At 36.4% G+C, this 23,952-nt stretch overlaps 2 protein-coding genes across 2 annotated transcripts in view; one reads left to right on the top strand and one right to left on the bottom strand.

Moving 5' to 3' along the window:
• Positions 1-289: 289 nt before the first annotated feature.
• On the top strand, positions 290-12,649 carry ints9 (integrator complex subunit 9). Its single transcript, XM_056262866.1, has 5 exons — positions 290-439; positions 2,214-2,381; positions 4,543-4,641; positions 6,169-6,306; positions 12,419-12,649. The coding sequence occupies exons 1-5, from the start codon at positions 365-367 to the stop codon at positions 12,593-12,595; spliced, it is 657 nt and encodes a 218-aa protein (XP_056118841.1). The 5' UTR covers positions 290-364; the 3' UTR covers positions 12,596-12,649.
• Positions 12,650-18,286: 5,637 nt separating this feature from the next.
• The window catches only part of extl3 (exostosin-like glycosyltransferase 3), a 34,205-nt gene continuing 28,539 nt past the window's right edge, over positions 18,287-23,952 (bottom strand). Inside the window, exons 4-6 of the mRNA XM_056262865.1 lie at positions 23,758-23,902; positions 23,324-23,452; positions 18,287-18,534 (exon numbers count right to left, since the gene is read on the bottom strand). Of these exons, the coding sequence (XP_056118840.1) occupies positions 18,325-18,534; positions 23,324-23,452; positions 23,758-23,902 (484 nt within the window). The 3' untranslated portion in view covers positions 18,287-18,324. The remainder of the gene's footprint in view (positions 18,535-23,323; positions 23,453-23,757; positions 23,903-23,952) is intronic.

The raw sequence follows: 23,952 nt of genomic DNA, 5'->3' as shown, positions 1-23,952 counted from the left end.
CCCTCCATTGAAAATGTATGTACGGTATACTGTCCTTGTCCAGAAAGGAAATAAAGACATCATCAAAGTAGTCCATGTGACATCAGTGGGTTAGTTAGAATGTTTTGAAGCATCGAAAATACATTTTGGTCCAAAAATAACAAAAACTAGGACTTTATTCAGCATTGTATTGTCTTCCGGTTCTGTTGTGGATCCGCGTTCAGTGACGCTGCTGACGTAAGACGCTGCTGACGTGTGTCATGCCCTGTGGTGTAGTTTAACGTCGAGTGGGAAATGCTCTGACCTCTGACCTCTGAATGATGTGTCGTTCTCAGAGCCGGACTTCTCCTACCTGGACGCTCTGGCTCCCTATCAGCCGCTGGCAATGAAGTGTGTTTACTGCCCTATAGACACGCGACTCAACTTCCACCAGGTGTCCAAACTCCTGAAGGACATCCAGGTACGGTCTGTTCCTCCTGAATGCTGTACGCTCAAATGTTGCTCTTACGGCTGCACAATTAATCGCACTGAAACCGCCATTATTTTACGCGCAGCTTGTCAGTGAAGCACGGCTGACCGGAAGGAAATGCTGCTCCATCTGAACACCAGAAATATGCCCAATACACGCCAATATAAACAAAACACGCCAAATATGCTTTGCTTTGATATATTAAACTTGACTAATAAACACACGACTGCCTTATTCTGTGTAAGAAGCGCATCATCTCACAGAAGGATGAGCTCAACTGTTGTTATGAAGTGAGTTTGGAGTAAAAGCATGTTATTAAATGTTGTCTTTTGTTGGACAAGAGGTTCATAAATGATTCTCATGTTTGGAAAGATGTGTTGCTTTTTCAAATGCACGTTATTAGCGACTGAAATTCGCAGTGCAGTCAGCAGCGTTTACAGAGCCGATCATCACTGACAAGCTGCGCATAACTAATAATCTCAGCCTGTGCGATCTCATGTAAATTGTGATTAATCAGTCCTTCCAGAAAAACGCAGAGTTTTTTTTGTGATTGTTGCAGGCGAAAATCCTTGATTATGCGGCCCGTTTTCTTAAAAAATGCGATGGAATATGCGGGATATTTATGTAATTTTATGCGATGAAATTGCGGGAACTTGCAAAAACTGATGAAAAAGAGAAAAAAAGTGATTCTCCCAACACCCTGTTCTCACTAGGCCACTACCTTAATGTAAAGAGTCATTTCTTATTACTTCCTATGATAAGCAAGCATATACATCACAGAAAGTGCTGGGAATATTTCAGTTCTCATCTTGTTTTATTTCAGACCTTAATAAACACATCAAACTTACAAAACATTGATGAGTCAAACTAGTTCTGTAGCTTTACTAAAGGAATCTGCTACAACTTCTGTAAAAATGAATAAATAAAATATAAAAAAATAAAGCGTGCTCCTGTTTTACAGCTTTTCGATGATGTTCACGTCGCGTGATTACGTCACTTCATAACGTTCCCATGGCAACGGGGAAACAGCTGCTCTCGTGTGAAGCAAACGCAACATTTTTCAACTTTCTGCTAAAATATATGACTTTTTTTGCAACGAAAATGCGAGGATTATGAATTCATGCAAGCCCCGCATATTTTGCACGGAAATCGGCAATTTATGCGGCGAAAGTGCAGCGTATTTGAAAAAATGCGGCCCCTGCATAAATATGCGGACTTTGTCTGGTTATACACTAAATCATGCGATCGCATAATCGCGTTTTTCTGGAGGGACTGATTAATCGTGAAGCCCTAATACTATTCCATAAAAAAACAAGAATTGACCATTTTGATTTCATGGTGACTTTAAAGAATTCCAATAAGGAACACTTAAATGGAATTTCTGTCATAATTTGGAACCAATATGATTCAACTGGATAAACTGAAAATCTATTTTTATTAGATCCCAGTAGGATTGGTTCCAATTGGTTCCAGGGCTCCCTTGTAAAAGTGATTTGAATATCTCAATGGGACATCACCTGGTAGTAAAAAAAAAAAAAAAATTTTTTAGAATATAATGCAGTGTAAAACTCTATTTCACAATTTCACAATCGTGACATTTATTTTTTTCTCTTTCAGTATATTAAACCCTCCAGCTTGACTTTTTTTTTATGCATTCAAAACTTGATTTAAGTGCGATTACATGGAAATTGCGATTAATCGCGCAGCCCTAGTTGCTCTTCTAAATGATTTCCGTTCACTGATTCCTCTTGTGTTGTCCCGGCAGCCTCTTCATGTGGTGTGTCCCGAGCCGTACACACAGCCTCCTCCGGCTCAGGCTCACCGCTCAGACCTGATGCTGGAGCTGCAGCCTCCACCCATGGCCTATCGTCGCTGCTCCGTCCTGGGGCTTCCCTTCAGACGCCGCTACGAGCGCATTCAGCTGCTGCCTGAGGTCACACACACATCATATTTCATTATTTATTTATAAAGCACATTTAAAAACAACGCTGAAAGCTGCACAGATCATTATACTCAAATAAAAGCAGAACAGATTATAATCTATAAAATACCGAACACAAAACTAAATAATTCATTGAAAACCAACATTAAGGAAATATGTTTTAAGCTTTGATTTAAAAATGCCAGTACGCTATTCCAGATTTCAGGGCCTGTTATCGCAATAGCTCGGTCTCCTCGATGTTTTAGCCTAGATCTACCGACAGAGAGCAATCCAAGGTTGCCGGTATCTAATGTATTTATGTATCTAATGACACGTAGAGATCTTAACCCCTATCTTAACCCTTTATTCAAATTATTAAAAATGTGTTAAAGTCCCTCTGTAGTCAATAATTGTATCCCTTTAAACTCATCTTTGATCACCAAAATGAAATATTTAAAAGTTTTTTCCTTCATGCCTTAAAATAGCTTGAATGTAACTCGACACCCTTGCCTCATTTAGTATTCGCGGTTCTATGAATATGCAAATGAGCCCCGCCTCCACTCACTCACTCAGCTCAGAGATCCACTGGTTGACGATCACACGTTGATCTGATTGGTTACAAGGTCGTTTGTGACGTCAGAAACACCAGCAATTTCTAACCGTGTTTTTGAGACTGTCTTTGCTTCACTGCAGTTTTAAAGAGAAAATACTCAGCAATGCTGTCGACTTATGAATCTGCACATGGTTTGTCTTAAAGCATATTAAAAACACCACATAGACATATAAACATTAAATAACTTGATTTTCACCACAGGGGGACTTTAAAGATTTTGTAAGCATATTACGTAGTTGTGCTTGTAATCAATTGTTTTATTTGTCATAACGTTTGGTCTTTCCTCATATTTAAAATATTTCAAAAAATATTTTCGTCATATTTTGATCGACCTTGTAATGTCATTAAAAACAAATATCACATACTTATATATTTAAATATATAGTGTATTTGGATTTTTATTTCAGGTTTAGTTTTATTTTAGTTAGTAATTTTAGTATTTTCACTTATTTCAGTTAGTTGCCAAAGCAATTTAAAAAAAATTCATTTAGTTTACGTTTTTCTTGTAATATTAATATTTCATTAATTAATTTAACAAAAAATATTTGGTAACACTTTACTTAAAGCCTTTATGTATAATGCATTATAAAGGTTTTCATAATGTAGGATATAATGCATCTGAAGTTGCTTGTGTTTTCCAGGGTTATTTTCGTAAATAAAAACTGAAACTAAGACTAAAACTATTGGTCAAAAAACATTTTTGTAAACTGAAATAAAATAGATATTTCAAGTAGAAAATAGAAATGCATTCACAAAATAAAAACGAAACTAAAATTAACAAAACCATTAATGAAACTAACTAAAACTAAACTAAGAAATTTATAGGAAATTTGAAAATGATATTAAAATAAAACCTATGCAAAACTATAATAACCTTGGTGTTTTAATTAGGGCTGTCAAATGATTAATCACGATTAATCACATCCAAAATAAAAGTTTTTTTTACATAATATATGTGGGTGCACTGTGTATAATTATTTTGTATATATATAAATACACACACATGCATGTATATTTAAGAAAAAATATAATTTATATATAAAATATTTATATATAATATAAATTATATATAAATCTATATACAGTATATACATGAAAATATTTCTTAAATATATACAAGCATGTGTGTGTATTTATATATATAAAATAATTATACACAATGCACCCACATATATTATGTAAAAAACAACTTTTATTTTGGATGTGATTAATCGTGATTAATCATTTGACAGCCCTAGTTTTAATGCATTATACTTTCTAAAGGTGTAACGAAGAATAAATTAGTATTATAACTTTGGTTACAATTATTCATGAGACCATACGATGCGTTATAAGGTTTATTAAAAGGCATAATTCATGCATTAAAGTACTTTTATAATGCAAAGGCTTTAAGTAAAGTGCTACCAGATATTTTTTGGGTAACTATAACACCTCTGGCATAAAAATATTGATTGTGTAAATTGATTATTTGTATGCTTAAAAATAATAATAAATAGTATCAGTAATAAAAAACTGTATCAGTCGATATCTTTTTCAATATCTCCGTCTCTTTTCCTCCAGCTTGCCAAATCTCTGGTTCCCTCTGAGATTAAACCCGGCGTCTCTGTCGCTACAGTGTCTGCGGTTCTGCAGTCCAAGGACAACAAGCACGTTCTGCAGGTCAGTGTGTGTGTGTGTGTGTGTGTGTGTGTCAACAACAACATCCGCAGAAACACTCGTGTCGTGCATGAATTTACTTCAGTTGCTGTGAACATTGTCTGAAGCATTTTTAGCCCATTTTATAACCAATCACATGGTTCGTAAATTACAGTTTAGTCATCCATCATGAACACACGGCCCTTTCTCACATTCACAATGCAAAACTCCCTTTCCTGGCCACTCGGGACATTTCTGGAAACTAAACCACAAAACAACTCGTTCTTCATGAAATCACAACCATCAGCACATAAAGGACATAAGCAAAAAATGTATATTGTCAAATTCTCAATGTTTTGGTTGATGATAATATTTGTCACGATATGAACATTTCTATGGAAAAAAACTAAACAAAAAACAAAGGTAGATTTGAGTATTGTAAATTACTCAATTTAAAATACAAAAAAGCTATTTGAAATTATTTATAAAACATGAAAAAGTACAAATTTAGAATATATAATTTTAACAATATCAAATATGTAGGTAGTTAACTATATCACACACATAGGTAATAAAACCATTTTTAATCTTTTTTTCTTTGTAATTTACGATACTCTATGGAAGCTTGTTTCTGCCACAGAATGAAAAATAAAAAAGGTAATTGCGACTTTTTATCTCACAATTGCGAGTTTACATCTCGCAATTCTGACTTTATTTCTCAGAATTGCGAGTTATAAAGTCAGAATTGCGAGATATAAAGTCAGAATTCATTGATATAAAGTCGCAATTGCGTGTTATAAAGTCAGAATTGTGAGATATAAACTATTCTGAGGGGGGAAAAGTTACTTTTTTCCCCCTTAGAATTGGCCTGATAACTCGCAATTGCGAGTTTATATCTCACAGTTCTGAGAAAAGATGGCAGAATTTCGAGATATAAACTCGCAATTATGTGTTATAAAGTCAGAATTGCGAGATGTAAACTCGCAATTGTGAGATAAAGTCTCAATTCTTTTTTTCTTGCAATTGCGACTTTATATCTCGCAATTGCGACTTTATTTATCACAATTCTGACTTCATATCTCGCAATTGTGAGATAAAAAGTCGCAATTATTTTTTTAATTCAGTGGCGGAAACAAGCTTCCATAATACTCAGATGAACCTTTCTTTATTATTTTTCATATATATGTGTGTATATATATATATATATATTTTGCTCACATCAATGAGAGAAAATAAAGTATGTTAAAAAACTAAAAATACTAATTTAGCTGCATGTTTTTTTGTTTTGATAAAAAACTTATTCTTTTTGTTCATTTTCACCCATCTCAAGGCCTGTTTACTATTCAGCATCTAACAAACATAATAAGTGGACGTGAGAGAGAAAAATAAATGTTGTGTATTAGAACATGGCCCTTTAAAGTAAAACGCATACTTCACACAAGCATGTTCAGACATCTGGTTATCTAGAAGCATTTGCATTTAATACCTGTATGTTTCAGGCCTAAGAATTGATATTAAGCTCTTATTTGCATGTGTGTGTGTGTGTTGTAGCCGGTGCCCAAACCCGCTCCAGTGCCGCCCAGTAAGAAGAGGAAGAGGGTGATGGAGGAACCGCCAGAGGTCCTGAACCCGAAACCTCTGCTCAGCGGGGCGGTTCCTCTCGAGCCGTTTCTGGCCACACTGCACAAGGTACGAGACACACTCTCTCTGTACGCTAACCAGTCAACTCCAGCCTCAGGAGTGAAGTGAGCCGCCTGTGGGGCAAAGTCAAGCCGGGACAAGACTTTGATGAATGCAACAGACACTCAGATGAAACACTGTGTGTGTGTGAGTGTGTGATGTCCCGGGGCAGTAGAAAGAGAAGCGCACACCTGACGGTGGTAATTCAAAGATCTGGCCCTGAAGAGACGCTCTCTGTTTGAGTCTCAGTAGCGCCAGCTGCAGGAAACACAATGTTCATGAACTAAATCAAAAACAGGATGAAGTGAGAGAAATCCACCCATCCTGTGAGAACGAGAGGCATTAGCATGCAGGGAAACGCCAAACTCCTCATTTGCTTGGATCCCAAACGGCAGATTTTGGCAGCGCCGGAACATCGATTAGACGCTAATTAATCTGGAAAGGAAATGAATTTCTCTAATGATTCTGAAGGAAGGTGACTTCCTCCTCAAGGTGACTCTGAGCTGCTAATGAACTCTTAGAGAAGTGTTTTAGTGCTGATCAGGCAGGGTGCTGAAGCGGCGGATGGCTTCTGATACTCAGGTGCTGTTTTTCTCACATTGAACTTCTTGTGTGGCAGTTTTACAACAATCAAAGGGATTTTTAGTGCAAGTATGAAGATATTTTTCAATACTTTTTGGTCCACTGTAGTTGAATTCTTCAAACTGGCCCTATTTCATTCAGTGAGGTTTTTATTTTAGCAGTTTAAAGTCCCTCTGTAGTCAATAATTGTATCCCTTTAAACTCATCTTTGATCACCAAAATGACATATTTAAAAGTTTTTTCCTTCATGCCTTAAAATAGCTTGAATGTAACTCGACACCCTTGCCTCATTTAGTATTCGCGGTTCTATGAATATGCAAATGAGCCCCGCCTCCACTCACTCACTCAGCTCAGAGATCCACTGGTTGACGATCACACGTTGATCTGATTGGTTACAAGGTCGTTTGTGACGTCAGAAACACCAGCAATTTCTAACCGTGTTTTTGAGACTGTCTTTGCTTCACTGCAGTTTTAAAGAGAAAATACTCAGCAATGCTGTCGACTTATGAATCTGCACATGGTTTGTCTTAAAGCATATTAAAAACACCACATAGACATATAAACAAGATTAAAAGCTTGATTTTCACCACAGGGAGACTCTAATTGAAAAAAAATATATGTATATATATATATATATATATCAGTGTTATTTTATTATTGCTTACTATTTTAGTATTATATATTATAGTATTTATTCATATTGAATTCGTTTTTTTTGTGTAGGTTTTAGTAGTATAGTTATTTGCTTTTGTTATTTTTAATAAAAAAAGATTTAAATATTTTCCTTAATATATTTCTATTTTGCACATATTTTTCCATCTAATACCTATATTTTATTTATAATTAAGGTAAAAAAAACAAATGTGCATTTGAGTATAATGAATTACAAATAAAAACATCAATAATAAATATATCAAACATCAATAATAACAGTAATAACACGTATCAAAGTAACATCAATAATAACAGTAATTCAAGTACTTCAATATAAACATTTTATTAGTTGCCAATTTTTTCCATTTAATATTTTATTTGAATTCAGCTTTTTTACAATTAAGGTAAAATTAGTTTCAATAGTTTTAGTTAACAATGTCAACATTGATCTCTATTTATTATGCATATTTTGATATGTCTGGTTCTTGCATGTAAAATAAAATGCTGTAGTCTGAACACTTTTTCATTAGTTTACCCAGAACACCCTAGCAACCACCTAGCAACCGTCGGAATGACATAGCATTGGCCTTGAAACCACATGACAACCTATTGGCAACTCAAAACACCTTAGCAATCACATTTCAACAAAATGTAAGAAGTTATGGTTGGACAGTAATGCATTCTGGTATAAGTGAGAGTGGCAGCGAGAGCTCATAATCTCCATTCTCTCACACACGTTTGAGTTGTCGGGTCGGCTCTCAGGAACCGCAGGATGATGACGCTGCTAAATGGGCCGCTGAGAGCCGGTTGGTTTGACCACAGCTGTTATTACAGTGTAAAGTGTCCCAGGTCTCCACCATTAAACATTAAGCTGAGACCTTTTGAAGGATCAAACCTCTCGGATAAACGGGAACGAGCCAATTAAACCAATCCCCAGATGAACTTTGAGACGCTGTGCTGGAGTAATTAACATCGCTTCTAGTCTCTGCAGAAATCAAACAGCAGTATTATTTTACTGTCATTCACATAGTATTTATTCATTTTACATAGTATTTATTAATATTTTAAATTCGCTTTTATTTGTATATATTCAATTTTCATTTTTTTTTAATGTTTTTTTGTTGTTGTTGTTTTTTAGTAATCTTGTCATGTGCTTTATTTTTCTATTTGGATTTTAGTTTAGTAATTTTAGTACTTACACTTCAACTTATTTTATTTCAACTTTTAAAATTTTCGTTTATTTTTTTAAAAGTTTGTTTTTCATTTACTATTTATATTTTTTATTTTGAGCTTTTATGTCAGTTACCGAAAATGATTTTTAATAGTTTTAAGGCCCCGATATACTTCAAGCGAAATCGAAAGACAAACTCGTGTGACGCCATTTCGGCCAAAACGAATTAATCTAACTACCATTGGTCAGTAGCGATGATGTCATAGGTGGGTGTGGCTCTGAGGCTCCGCCTTCTTCTCGGGTTCATCTCTTCATCAGTCCGCCGAGGTCAGGCGCGAGTAAAAACATGAACACGTTAAATAGTCGCAATTGCGTGTTATAAAGTCAGAATTGTGAGATATAAAGTCAGAATTGATTGAAATAGTCGCAATTGCGTGTTATAAAGTCAGAATTGCGAGATATAAAGTCAGAATCGATTGATATAGTCGCAATTGTGTGTTATAAAGTCAGAATTGATTGATATAAAGTCGCAATTGCGTGTTATAAAGTCAGAATTGCGAGATATAAAGTCAGAATTGATTGATATAAAGTCGTAATTGCGAGATATAAAGTCAGAATTGATTGATATAAAGTCGCAATTGCGTGTTATAAAGTCAGAATTGATTGATATAAAGTCGCAATTGTGTGTTATAAAGTCAGAAATGCGAGATATAAAGTCGAAATTGATTGAAATAAAGTCAGAATTGCGAGCTATAAAGTCAGAATCGATTGATATAAAGTCGCAATTGTGTTATAAAGTCAGAAATGTGAGATATAAAGTCAAAATTGATTGAAATAAAGTCGCAATTGCGTGTTATAAAGTCAGAATTGCGAGATATAAAGTCAGAATTGATTGATATAAAGTCGCAATTGCGTGTTATAAAGTCAGAATTGCGAGATATAAAGTCAGAATCGATTGATATAGTCGCAATTGTGTGTTATAAAGTCAGAAATGTGAGATATAAAGTCAAAATTGATTGAAATAAAGTCAAAATTGATTGAAATAAAGTCGCAATTGTGTGTTATAAAGTCAGAATTGCGAGATATAAAGTCAGAATTGATTGAAATAAAGTCGCAATTGCGTGTTATAAAGTCAGAATTGCGAGATATAAAGTCAGAATTGATTGATATAAAGTCGCAATTGCATGTTATAAAGTCAGAAATGCGAGATATAAAGTAAAAGTATAGTAAATATAAAAGTAAAGTAAATATAAAAGTTACTTTTTTCCCCCTTAGAATTGGCCTGATAACTCGCAATTGCGAGTTTATATCTCACAGTTCTGAGAAAAGATGGCAGAATTTCGAGATATAAACTCGAATTTTTTTATTTTGAGCTTTTATGTCAGTTACCGAAAATGATTTTTAATAGTTTTAAGGCCCCGATATACTTCAAGCGAAATCGAAAAACGAACTCGTGTGACATTAATCTAACTACCATTGGTCAGTAGCGATGATGTCATAGTAGGGCTGTCACTTTTGTGGAAAAATCCTGTTCGATTTTTGAGACGTAAGTGTTCATTGAACAAGTCAGCAATATTTCTGATGATTTATTGGCGTGAAGTTTCGTGCACAATGACAAACAGGAGCGCAACATTCAGGGATTGAAATGAACTCCCTCCAACTCGCCAAATGCGGGTAAAAATGAACTTTGGCGGGAAACGCTGTCAAATCACGAGCCAATCTGGCGTGTTTCTATGTTTACCGTACTCACTTTCTTTGCTGTGGAAGTTCGTGTAAGCCAAATCTGCGCGGATTTAGCGCAAATACGCAACTCGTGAGTCCTCATGATATATTAAATACAGCGTATTGTGCAGAATCTGCGCATTTCTGGCTTACTTGAACACACACGTCACTACGCAACAAATAACGGCGCGCTTGTTCACTTCCATTGAAGTAATAGCGAATATTAAAAAGCATTTGGTTAACAGAAAAGACTTTGTTATTTTCCAACATCATACATGTTCTGTGTGCTGTATTGATCTGTCCACCTAAAACACATTTTTGGTAAAAAAAAAAAAAAAAAAAAGGCCGTTAAAATCGATTCCCTATTTTCGTTTTCGATACTTGTGTTGGTTGGTCCAATCGATTGTGCAATCGATTTTCGAACGTAAAGTGACAGCCCTATGTCATAGGTGGGTGTGGCTCTGAGGCTCTGCCTTCTTCTCGGGTTCGTCTCTTCTGATCAGTCAGTCGAGGTCAGGCGCAAGTAAAAACATGAACACACTTGAAGTGCTGCTTTATGCTAGAGGATGAAGTTGTAATTCTAATTAACCTATGGCTAAGCCACGCCCCCTCCACTCACTCGGACAAACAGTCAACATTCGGTGACAGGCGCTATGGCAGCTGTCACAGTAGGAGACATTTCACAGGAGGCAATTGATGATTTTTGGAGACAGAAAGATTATATATCATCTCGAAGTCACCAAAAGGGCCTTAACTATGCATTGGAGGGTTATGTTAATAATTTTATTGTTGAGAAGGTCGATGAAAAGCTTCAGCTCCAGGCAAACATGTACAGGTCACAGTGTAAACGTGATAAACCGCATCTCGTTGCCATCACCATCTCAGACAACAAGATTGAGGATCAGCATTGTTCATGCACTGCAGTATTTACATGAATCATTCAGCACAACATTGCTAACATTTGTTATCTTGGTTATTTACAGATGCGTTAATGAAGCTAAGTGACATGATGTACAACGCAGCTAGAAGCTAACGTCAACGTTTTCTGATGTTACGTTAGAGATGTTAAAGATAACGTTAAAATACGTTGTTGACTTAGAACAGATGTAGACATCCTTGTTTAATTCTTGTTTAATTTATCCACGTTTAGTTGGTGTTGTGGCCTACCGCATAACTTTATCCAGAGCAGACACTTATCTCGGTTGAGATGTGGCTTGGGAAAGGGTAAAAAATACACACCGTCGCCCAGCCTCTCGGGATACCTAGTGTCGGAGTTGCATGTACCCCATGCACACCATTTGACCATTTTAAACTTAAAATGACAAGAAAAAACATAAAAACGAATGAAAACTGACTAACTGCAATGCATTTCAATGGACGTGGAAGCAGAGAATGTCCGAGTGTATTGGGTTAGCTATGCGCTCTGTGATTGGCTCATCGCATTTGGGGGCGTGGCTTAGCCATAGGTCAATTGAACGAGACACTGACACATTTTTTTCATTTTTAGTGATGTAAAGCTGCTTGTATTGTAGTGCTATATTAATCAGCGCGACGTGGTTTGACTGGAGGGCCGAGTAGCAGCAAACATATCCATATGATCAGATGGTTTCTGAACTGCTGTTGCTCATATTTACATATTCATCTAAACGTCGCTCTCAGCAGAGTCTGGATATATTCACTATATCACTGCTTGCATATTTCGAACTTTTTGTATTAGTTGACGATAACAACACTGGTACTTACTGGAGACTGCACAGAATGTAACTCGACACCATTGCCTCATTTAGTATTCGCGGTTCTATTAATATGCAAATGAGCCCCGCCTCCACTCACTCACACAGCTCAGAGATCCACTCGTCGACGATCACGCGTTGATCTGATTGGTTAGGTAAGGTAGTTTGTTCTGCCAGCATATTATGCAACAGTAAATGCTTGATAAAATGATGATATGCACAGCATAACTGTCTTAAATGACTAACTGTCTCCTGGTAGAACGGCATCATGGAGGTGAAGGTGGAGGAGACGGCAGACGGACACATTCTTCACCTGCAGGCAGAAGATGTGCTCATCCAACTGGAGGAAGACGGCACACACATCATCTGTGACAACAACGAGCCGCTACGCACCGCGCTGAGAGACCTGGTGCTGCGCTTCCTGCAGAAACTATGACCTCTGACCTCTCGTGGATATCTGGCTCCTTAACGACTTGACCCGTCAATAAAGAGGCTGCACATCCAGAGCCAGAAAACAGGATCCAAAACTACTGTAATGGCGGATGAACTTCAGCGTGGACAGATATAACGTGTTCATTTTACTGTTTGGATGGAGACTTTTGTCTGTGTGTTTTATATCATTGTAAAATAACGTTGAAATAAAACTTTTTTTCTATATTTCCTTCAGCCTGTTTAAAACTCATCCAGAAATTAAATTTCTCTTGTCATTTACTCACCCACATATTCAAAACTCGCTTTAATGTCACTTTCAGTTATGCGATGTGCCAATCATATTTGAATATTGGACGTCCAATATTCAAATTCAAGGACTTAATGTAGGGACACATTTCGAGTGAGAGCAAGGTTACCTCGTAAGATACAGTACACAATTATGCCTAAGTTTTCCTCTTTTGTAGATGGTAATGACATTGAAAAACTAACACTTGTGTAGGTGTTCAGATACATCTAATAGTTTTCAGTATAGAAATGTAGCAATTTGCGGTCTGATTCAGTTTGGTATGTTAGGTTTTGAAAGCATGTCTTAACTGGCCTGTAGGTTCATAAAGGTTTGGTGGTGTTTGAGTGAGAAAATAACTCGTGTGATTTGAAAGATTTCATCACTGAATGCTTTTTGTGCCAAAACCATGATAAATGACCCACAGTGCTCTCCGCTCAAGTATTGAGAAATGGGTCCTAGCGATTGTAAAACAACAACAACTGTATTGTCGTTAGTAACTAAGGATCATGCTAAGGTCATGGGTTTGATTCCTAGGGAATGCATGAAATAATACTAAAATTCATACTTTGAAGGCATATTCCAAATGCATTAATGTAAAAAAAATAAAATGCTCTTTAAGACTAGCCAGAATAATTGGGTAAGATTTATCTTAATGAGTTCAAGATCTGAAAGTAATTGTTCCATTGTGTGTTCATTCATTCATTTTCAGCCATATGTTAGTGCATCTAAAATTTCTCATTTATCTAATGATTTCTCATACTCTAAAAGCTGGTTTCAAATCATGAAATGATAAATGAGGTTCTCTTTCAAACATTCGCTCGGTATCTCACTACGGGCCATTTCATTCTAATACTGAAGATGAATATGAATGCATTAGATAACAACATATTGGGAAAAAAACCCACCTAAATGTAAGATTGGGAAGAGCGAGCCAATCAGATCTTTTTATTAACCATACATAAAGTAGCCTCTTATCTCTCACATAATCATCTCCTGCAATATAGACTGTGTTTAACCTAAATAACTATATCTATATTGGAAAACTCAAGCATAAACATTCAAGGTTTGAAATGCTAAAACAACAGATGAAAATAAAGACGTTAGTGGATCATGATGATAGTTAATGTGAGGATTTAGACCTGTGCATCAGTGTTGCTATTAACTAAAACTATTACAAATAGTAATTGAAATAATACTGGAATACAATTAAATATAAATATTAGATGGAAAAACTTCTGGCTTTGGCAACTAACTGAAATAAGCTGAAATACTAAAATATTATTAATACTAAAACTAATATAAAAATAAATTAAAGCTAAATAGAAATATATATATTTATATTTAGCTTTAATTTATTATATATATATATATATATATATATATATATTTATATAACTATGACAAAAGCATATAGCAAAATTACTCAAATTAAAAATAAAAGCTAATTCAAAATATTAATTTAATTCTATAACAGTATGTAAAAAATTCTAAAATATATGAAAACAAACTTCATATGTCCCATAAAAATCACCAAAAACACAGCTGATTCAAAAGCTTTAAATACTTACTTAGAAAAGTGATGTTAGTGAAGAGAAAATGATCCTGCATCATTGAAACACTAGATTTCTGTATTTAATGCAATAACATTCAGACATTTATAACTGGCTTCAGTGTTCAAACACATTTGGGGGTCACGCTAAACAGTTCAACACAGAATATGAGAATATGAACCTCAACCTAGTGTTTTAAATGGATAATTGAATCAGCCAAGCACTCGCTGGCTCTGGGGCGTTTCGAGTGAGAGGAGGTGAAACATGTAGTAGAGTTTAATAACGCAATCTATCTCTCTCTGCACTGAAATATGTCTCTCTCTCATGAGTGCTGTAACACACACACACACACACACACACACACACACACACGGAAACCCCATGTCAGCACACAAATCTCGTAGTTATTGCAGTATCCCCTTGTCAGTGTTTGTGTGGAATGAATTATTGCTATTGCTCATACTAGGTTATTGATTTTAACAAACTCTAAATATTTCATCTGGTAGTCGACAGTGTCATCATCATGAAATACCATAATTATTAAAAAACAATAGCATTTGGACACGTACCATATCATGCCATGGTGTTATTTAATGTAGACAGACAGAATATAGACAGATGGATAGACGGACGGACGGACGGATGGATGGATAGACAGATAGATATAGACAGACAGACAGACAGACAGACAGACAGACAGACAGATAGACAGATAGACAGATAGACAGACAGATAGATAGATAGATAGATAGATAGATAGATAGATAGATAGATAGATAGATAGATAGATAGATAGATAGATAGATAGATAGATAGATAGATAGATAGATAGATAGATAGATGGTGTCTCTTCATCTTAAGGAGATGTGCACTGGCTCTGGTCTGTCTGCTGAGACTGTGGAGGTTTCTGAGGGTTCAGCCCATCAGGGAGGGTGTAGTCTTCACTCTTCGTCATGTGTTAGAGAGTCAGATGTGTGTGTGTGTGTGGGGATTGATTACAGACTGCAGTGTTTCGGGATGTTGGACTGCTCCTGGAAGGAAACACAGACTGATCCCGAGGCGTATCAGAGCAGCTGCTCACGGCACAGTCCCTCTCAGAGCGGGATGTCCGAACACAAGAAGCTCCAGAGGAGAACAGCAGAAGAGCAAGTGTGTGCTAGTGATCAATCAATCGGGATCACATGAACCTCTTATTTGTGCAAGAGAATCCCCTAAATTATCAAACGGTATAATAACGTAAAAAGGGATTCATTCTACTCCAAACTAACAATGAAATCAGCGGGAATGTTTTTTTCCTGAGTTCAGGTCAATTAGAGTTGCGCACACGTAATTAGTAAAATCACATTTTTGAATATACTGTTTCTCTCATGCAAGTTTGAAAAAAATATATAATTACCTACGGTTTTAATCAACAAGACTCACCGTCATCTAAGGAATATAACCGCTAACAGACAGGAATGTAAATGATTGCAGATAGATACTGTATTTTCACAACGCTAACATTTATTAACACACCGCTAACGCTAGATTTCTCTTAACAGATTCAGGCTCTTTTTCCAACTTTCTGGAGTAACAGTTGATGGTTCAAATATTGTATGTGGTCCAATCTGATCTAAAATAACATAACTATTTAAAAAAATTACTAAATAAATAATATAATAATAATAATACATTGTATTTTACTCTATCATTTATTTATTATCTGACAACACTAGTATTAATGTACTAAATACATAATTATAGAATAAAAATACTAATAAAATGTATATTATAATAACAAAAAAATTAATTTAGATTATTATATTACATTCAGACAAGTTTACCATGAGAGCCTTGGCCTAGCGGTTATTATTGCACGTTGATAAACAATGAAATGTGGTCCATAAATCCAGATTGCAATTTCCTCATCCCATGCCTGTATAAATATAGTTCATAAACCAAATAAAAAGTATTGCAAAATGACATGTGATGAACTGAGTACTCGATTCCCTAACCTGAACACAGATTCGGCCTATAGTGAATACTGAGATCGTCACCGTAATGAAAGAGATGATGAGACTGGCTGGTTTATTAGTGTGGTTGAAGAAGTTATAACGTTTGCTGGCATTCAACACTTTACAACCAATAGTTTATATATTGTCAGTTACGGTCCAATCCAAACGGTCATACAGTCTTCACAATGACTAAAAAGTAATTAAACATTAAAGCCTGTTCAATAGATTGAAACAATACAAAACATGGGCATATCGGATTATTTATATTCCTCTTCTAAGGGGAACAGAGCCACATTTTTGTGTTTTAAAAAATAAAACTCATTCGTTTACAATAGCAGAGCCATCTTCCTAAATGTACCTGTCAAACGTGTCAGACATCGTGAATGAAGCAAAAGACTGAAGGGTGAAATCAGGCCGGCAGAAGAAGCCTCGGGACACAGAACTCGTCCTGCCACAGAAGAGACACACGTACCGTTTACAGAGGAAAGAGAACTACTGTCACCGTTATCCTTCAGCACATACATCATGTGTGTAGTTGCATTAGTTTCACAGACCCGAAAGGCCATCAGGTGTAAGAAATCTCAAAGCGGACACACAAACACATTCTCACATGAAACTGTCAAGAGCATGTCCAGGTCACATTTCACCAAGAACAAATAAATATGATATTGTGCACCAAAAGTATTTATGGGACCAGATTTTTTGCCTTGTGATATTATTTTCACGCTTTTTCCCCTAAAGAAGTCTCACCAAAAAAATAAAATAAAAATCACCATATTTCAAAATGAAAACATGTTTAAAATCTAAATATTTATGTCATTGTAATATTTGATGAACTGAATTTTTCAAGAATTAGATTAGGAAAATGATGTGCTTTACAGTAATGGCAATTTTTGCATTATGGTATTGAGAACTGGTAGAAATCTTCATAGTCCTAAAACATTTAATTTTATTGAAAAATTATATTTTGCATTAGAAAAAGAACAATGATTTTTTTTGTTGCATTATGTAATGACAATTTGGGTGTTTAAATGTTGAAAATGATGTCATAATAATAATAATAAAAAAGGCTAAAAATAGGATTCATTTTCTTTCATTTAAATACATGAGTAAATATGACCTGGATAGTTCTTTGTCATTTCACTTATGAAATCAATCATAGGACCTTCTTAAAATGACACAACACATAAACAGACTTGATTATCCAGCAAAAGGCATTAAGATCAATCTGTTATTCCACATGTGTACTGAACAGGTTACAATACACACAGATATGTTTTCTTGTATGATCGTGATGGACATGAGAACATGTAACAGTTTGATTTGGTGCTATTCCTATGCAGTTATGTTTGATACCTTGTGCTATTCTTACTGATGATCAACAAACATTTGATGGGGGTTAGTGGCGTCTAGTCACCATCAACCTACAGAACAACACACACAGCCTTTCACACAAGCTCAAAAGCACACACACACACGAGTAAAAAAAACATGTCAGTGCATTTCAAACAACAGAGTATATATGCAAAGTAAAAATAAAAACACTAATCATTTAGAGCGATGACACCTCCCATAATTCATCAAAAACAGCCTCCATCGGTCCATAACTTCGTTTGTTCTGTCAGTATAACATGATGCAAATATTAGTTTGACATCCATTAAAGCGTCCCATGAAAAGTGGTGCAAATAAAGCCTGTAGTGGTTGCTGATGAATCACGCACAAGTGACCGTTAAAAACGCCTGACGGTGATCGTTCGTTCTGCTTTTGTTCTCCCTTGGCTTCAAGGAAGACGAGTTCAAAGTAAAATTGTCCCATATTTACAAGAAAGCTTCGATTTCCTTCACGTTCCCAGAGAGAGACCGTGCCGTGTCAGCGCTTCGTCGGATTCCTGTGCTTGTTCCATTAAATGAATTTAAAACATTTGGTCTTGTCGTGCGGCAATCTCGTCTTGAAGAGTACCGAGTCCACTCTGAACTGAGTATATAACAGCGGCATGTATCCGTAGACTTTTACGAAGAAGTTGATGCACTTGTGGCGCTCGTGGAAGTGTGAATCGTCGTGTGACAGAGCCTGCGGACATCCGGGACAGCGGAAGGTCCAACGTGACGTCACCTGAGGAAGAATTAAACGAATAATGACTTCAATTTCAGACAGTTCCTCCTTACACAATCTATCATGCATCTTCAGAACTCTTAGGGCCCGTTTACACCCGAGGGGCGTCCCAAATCGAGTACTTGTGCACTATTCTACGCCATTTTCTAGTATAAATAGTGCTAGGGTGACCATATTTTGATTAGCAAAAACCAGGACACTCGGCCCGGCAAACAGATACTCAAATGATACTCGAAGTTTACTCAAAGATGCCTTATTAATTTCAACACATTTAAAGTAGGCTATGCCTCCTCTGTATGGATAGAAAATTGTTATATTACAAGACACAAATTCAGATAGGCTTCTCAGAGGTTACTCAACATGTTTTATTATGACAGGTTTCAAAAATAATGAATGAAATAATGATATAAATAATGTCTCTTCTGTATTAGAAAAATAAATATATAAATAATAAATAACTAAAAGAAATACCTCCAAATTGAAATAGCTCTCACAAACTTACAAAAACGAAATAACAAAATATATTTATATCTTTAGTTTTCTTCCTCTTTATCCTGTTTTTCTTCCTCATCCTCCTTGTTTGCCCATCTATATTTTGCTGTAGAGCTGATCTTTCCCAGCAGTTTTTTGAAAGCCAGGACATTTTCATCACTTTATAAAAAACAGCCAGGACAGGACGTGAAAACAGGACATGTCCTGGGAAAGCAGGACTGTTGGTCACCCTAAATAGTGCGAGTAGCGCGATCACACTGAAAATACTAAAAAGAAAAAGTGCACTTTAAGTATCCGGACGATGCACTTATTTAACCGAAAAAACGAAGTTAATTTTTGATCCGTTTTAGCTTACCTCAAAGGGCATCCAAGATGTAGGTGTCTTTGTTTCCGCAGTATTTCCAATTTTGATATTTTTAGGTCAAACCGTTCTTGTCTGTCAGTCATATAATGCAGGTCTATGGTCACCTCCTCACCACACGCGCGAGAGTTCACTTCCGGCGCTTTCCGGAAAAGACCGAAGCGCCCGCGCCCTCAGATTACTTGGACGTGGCTGTGGTTACAAGAGGTAAAAACGATATAAATACTGTTCGTTTTCTCACACAAACCGCTCGTTTCGTGTCTTAGGCCATCAGTGTGTACTGACATTTACGAGTCATTAAATCATGTTTAATTTGGACTTCTCTGTGCATGCTCTTTGAGGAGGTGACCATAGACCTGCATTATATGACTGACAGACAAGAACGGTTTGACTTAAAAATATCAAAATTGAAAATACTGTGGAAACAAAGACACCTACATCTTGGATGGCCTTGAGGTAAGCTAAAACATATCAAAAATTAATTTCAAAGTGAACTATCCCTTTAATTATGTAGCGGAGGGGGAGGGGCATCAGACTCCGATGTTAAAAGACAAAATAAACGTATAAAGTTCACACACTACACGGTTGAGTACATAGTGTAAAAGTGCGTCATTTGGGACACAGCTTCGGTCACTTCATGTGTTTTTACTGACCAGATAGCTAATTTATCAAAACGATTCCCTTTACACCTGGTCACATAAATGTGTTTTCGCAAAACCGTTATAAATCCGATCTTCAATTACCGCGCATTATGCAGATTTCATATGAAGATAATATGATGCCATAAAGAATTGCATGCGTAAGAGAAGATTTGTAAAGGTGTAAATCGCCTTTCAGGTGTAAGAAAAAAAATATTTGCAGCATTTTACTGTTATTCGTAAGTGTAATGCATGTATTGTGGAGCTGCAGCTTCATGCTAACGCAAAATAAACTGGAACAGGAACTGCAAAACAGATTGATCGTGTAAAACCACCGTGTTGTGGATCCGCCCTCCTCTTCACGCTTGCAAAACTCAATGAGTGAGAGAATTGTGCCAAAACTGGAAGCGCAGCTTAAAGAGAGACGCACGCAACTGTACAAATCGGGTTATTCCGGGAACTTTTTTGCCCCATGCACACAACAAGTCATTCAGACATTTGCAAGAGTTTATTTTTTTACACAAAGGATGGTTTTACGTAATCAATCTGTTTTGCAGTTCCTGACTCTGTTGTTTTCGCTTGCAAATTGCTGTTCACAGGCTTGCAGTGCTTTTGGCCGTATTTGTGCAAAAAAAAAAAAAAAAACGTGCCAAAAGTGTAAGAAGCGAATGCATGTCAGAGGAATACAGATCCTATTTATTTTGCGTTAGCATGAAGCTGCAGCTTCACAATACATGCATCACACTTACGAATAACAGTAAAATGCTGCAAATATTTTTTTCTTACACCTGAAAGGCGATTTACACCTTTACAAATCTTCTCTTGCGCATGCAAATTTAATTTACGCTTGTAATCTTATGTACACTTTCACGAATCTTACCCTGCGCATGCGATTCTTTATGGAATCATATTATCTTCATAAGTTCACGTCACCGAAAGCAACAGATATGAGCTGCAATTTATCGATCATCAGCTAATTTTAAAATCAAAGACCGCAATAGGAGAGAGTGACAACAGCCCTGGGAAGATCATTTCGTTTCTTTACTTTTAATGAAGAAGATTGTGTGTTAAGCGTCTGCGACTTACTTTCACTTTGATTTGTGATAGCTTGCACGTTGGCTTGATGAATAGATGCTCATCTGCATGACATATAGCCTATAACAAGCTCTCACACGTTTATTTTTTTGCATTGTTGGGAGGAGTAAAATTTACATATGTGGTTTCAACAACCAGATGCATTTACACGTATCTACTTTATTCTGGAATGCGGCCCAGAACACCTTCTGATGTGGTTTGAGCGATCGGATTTACATCCGTCTCAAATGCGTTACGGAGGGCATTTACACCTGGCCTTTTCATGATCGGACAGCTACCCGATCACAGAAAACGCATGAAGAGGCCAGGTGTAAACAGGCCCTTAGAATGTAGTGCACACGACACGCTGCATGCTTTTGTCCTTTAAAGCTTTGTTTGAATGGAAAAGAGCAGCTGGGAGAATAATGCAGGTTTAAATCAACAGACTTCAATTTTGAGTGGATTATTCCTTAAATCAATCCCTCCATATAAAGATGACAGACTTATTAACTTCCTAACACAATATCATCCCTTTCATTCGTGTAGCCTGTTTTCCCATTGCAATCTGGCCGGCTTTTCCATGACAACAAAACAAATGTAATTGATTTGTCTAATCTGCTGGGACGGCAGCAGCCAGAGAGCGAGAGATGTGTGTGTGTGTGTACCAATGAAATCCTAATAATGCCTGAGAAAATCCATCAAATTTCACTACGCCGTTAATTCACAGGCCAACCCCGATGCTTCAGTCAATGGACTTCAGAAAGACAAAGGCTTTTTAAAGCTTTCTGAAATCACACTGAAATCAATTCTATTGTAACACACACATATGTAAAACTGGAAGAAGTGTGTTCAGTCTCAACTCTGGACATTGCCTTGATATTTAACTTTATTTATAGTACACAATAACGACAAAAATGCCAAAGAATAACAGGAGAATCTTACAATGTCCAGGTTATCGGTCACCCCCAAAACTAAAGAAACAAAATAGCAAAGTGTCTATTTACACTAAGTGCAAATTGCCCACCTAATTGGCAGAGGCTATTTACACTAACTCCGCCCACAAAATGACAGAAGACGCTGGATTATTAACAGTAACAATAGTGTAGCTGTAAGGTGCGTGGCAGAAAGTATTGATGCAAATCAACCCGAGTTCGAATTCACCTTTTGCCACTCTACTCCCTTTTCCCATCACATATCATATCAGAAAGGCATTTATTTTCAATAAAAATGAAGAAAATATTAGAAAAAGGGAAATAAAGTGTCTACCGTGTGTTTAATAATAAAGTGTTTAGGGTTAGGGGTACGTGTATGGAGGAGGGGCTTTATTGTCCCAATAAGGCGGCATTCATTTAATAATTTTAATAAATATAATAATTTACACTGTTATTATAGCATACCGTTTAATGTACAACAGCACTGAGGTGCAAATAGTATAATAGCGTCTAACTACAATTTACACTTGTTGGAGAAAAAAATACTGCTACTTTTACATAGTGTAAATATAATCTATTGCTATTTTCACTTAGTGCAAATAGCCGCTGCCAATAAATAAACGGAGTAAGACAAAAGAAAGACCATTTTTTGTGACTTTTCATGACAATTAAGCACATGGATGATTCACACTCAGTGATTTTGATTAGATTCTGATTGTTGGATTACAGTAATTTAGGCAACAAATACTGCTGTGATATATAAATGCAATTTAGTGATAATTTATGGGAAAAATAAAATGAATAGATCAATAATCTTTCTTTACTTTATATTTCTTTCTTTTGATTTGGGGGTGAAATATGACCAGGGTATGATCTGGACAAACGTGTTTTTGATAATAAAGAGATTTATCAATGTCCATTCAAATTTGAATCAGACAATGAAATGTAACACTGTTTTGTATCAAAGTTAAAAATGAACAGGTTTTTTGTCCTAACAGGAACCGAAAGTGCTGCACAATGGCAAAAACTGAGCCAATAAAGCCATATTCAATGTTCAAAACACAGTTACGTGGAGAAAGGATTTGGGCCAATGAGATTTCACTGTGTGAAGGCTACCCAGAGTGCCAGAAACAGAAACCAAGTGGCTAACAGAATGTATTGTCTGATTAACATTATTCACTTCATCATGTTGTACACAAAAACAGCATGACTGAGCACTAAATTGAAATCCCAAGAGGCAAAAACCCCAAAAGGCTCTAAACGACACATGCTTCAAGTTACTGCCCACTGACCTTGATGGGGGGTTTGCGAGTGATATGCGACACGAGGAAGTTCATGGCGATATCCTCGCAGTTGATGTACTCGTCCACCATGTCACGTATAGCTTGAGGCATGACGTAGGAATAGAGGTATGCGTAATACTGAGGAGAGAAAGAAATGATGGCTTTTAATAAAAAATTAACACAAGAAAGAACCATGATGTTGAACAGAAATGCTCATAAATGAAACATGTTGTGCTGTTTGCTTATCCATCTGCAAAATGAGGCGCTGCATTATGCATTTGGTTGCACAACAACGTACTTGGTAGCAACATCAGTTTTCAACTAACTAACTAAACCATTTCCAGCTCCTATTACCTGGTGTTACTTAGGTAAAACTACATAAGCTCCATGTCTATTTTTGGCATAATCAGGCTCTGGAAGTGTCAAAGTGGTCAAAGCTTCACCTTATGGAAGAAGGCCGCACCCGTCAGTACCATGGAGAGCTCGCAGGAGTAGTTCGAATTGTAGAGCCAAGATTGGTGATTTACATCCCAAGCATGAAACCTTCCCGGGAAACCCACAATCCGGTCTCTGGCCTCCCGCCACACCCTGGAAGTGGAGAAAGAGAAAGAGATGGGAATGGTTATAATAATATTCAC

The sequence above is a fragment of the Rhinichthys klamathensis genome, unplaced genomic scaffold (assembly GCF_029890125.1).
Source record: "Rhinichthys klamathensis goyatoka isolate OS25496 unplaced genomic scaffold, OSU_Roscu_1.1 h1tg000196l_1, whole genome shotgun sequence".
Classification (NCBI taxonomy): Eukaryota; Metazoa; Chordata; class Actinopteri; order Cypriniformes; family Leuciscidae; genus Rhinichthys; species Rhinichthys klamathensis.
This window is presented reverse-complemented; position numbering and strand designations above follow the sequence as displayed.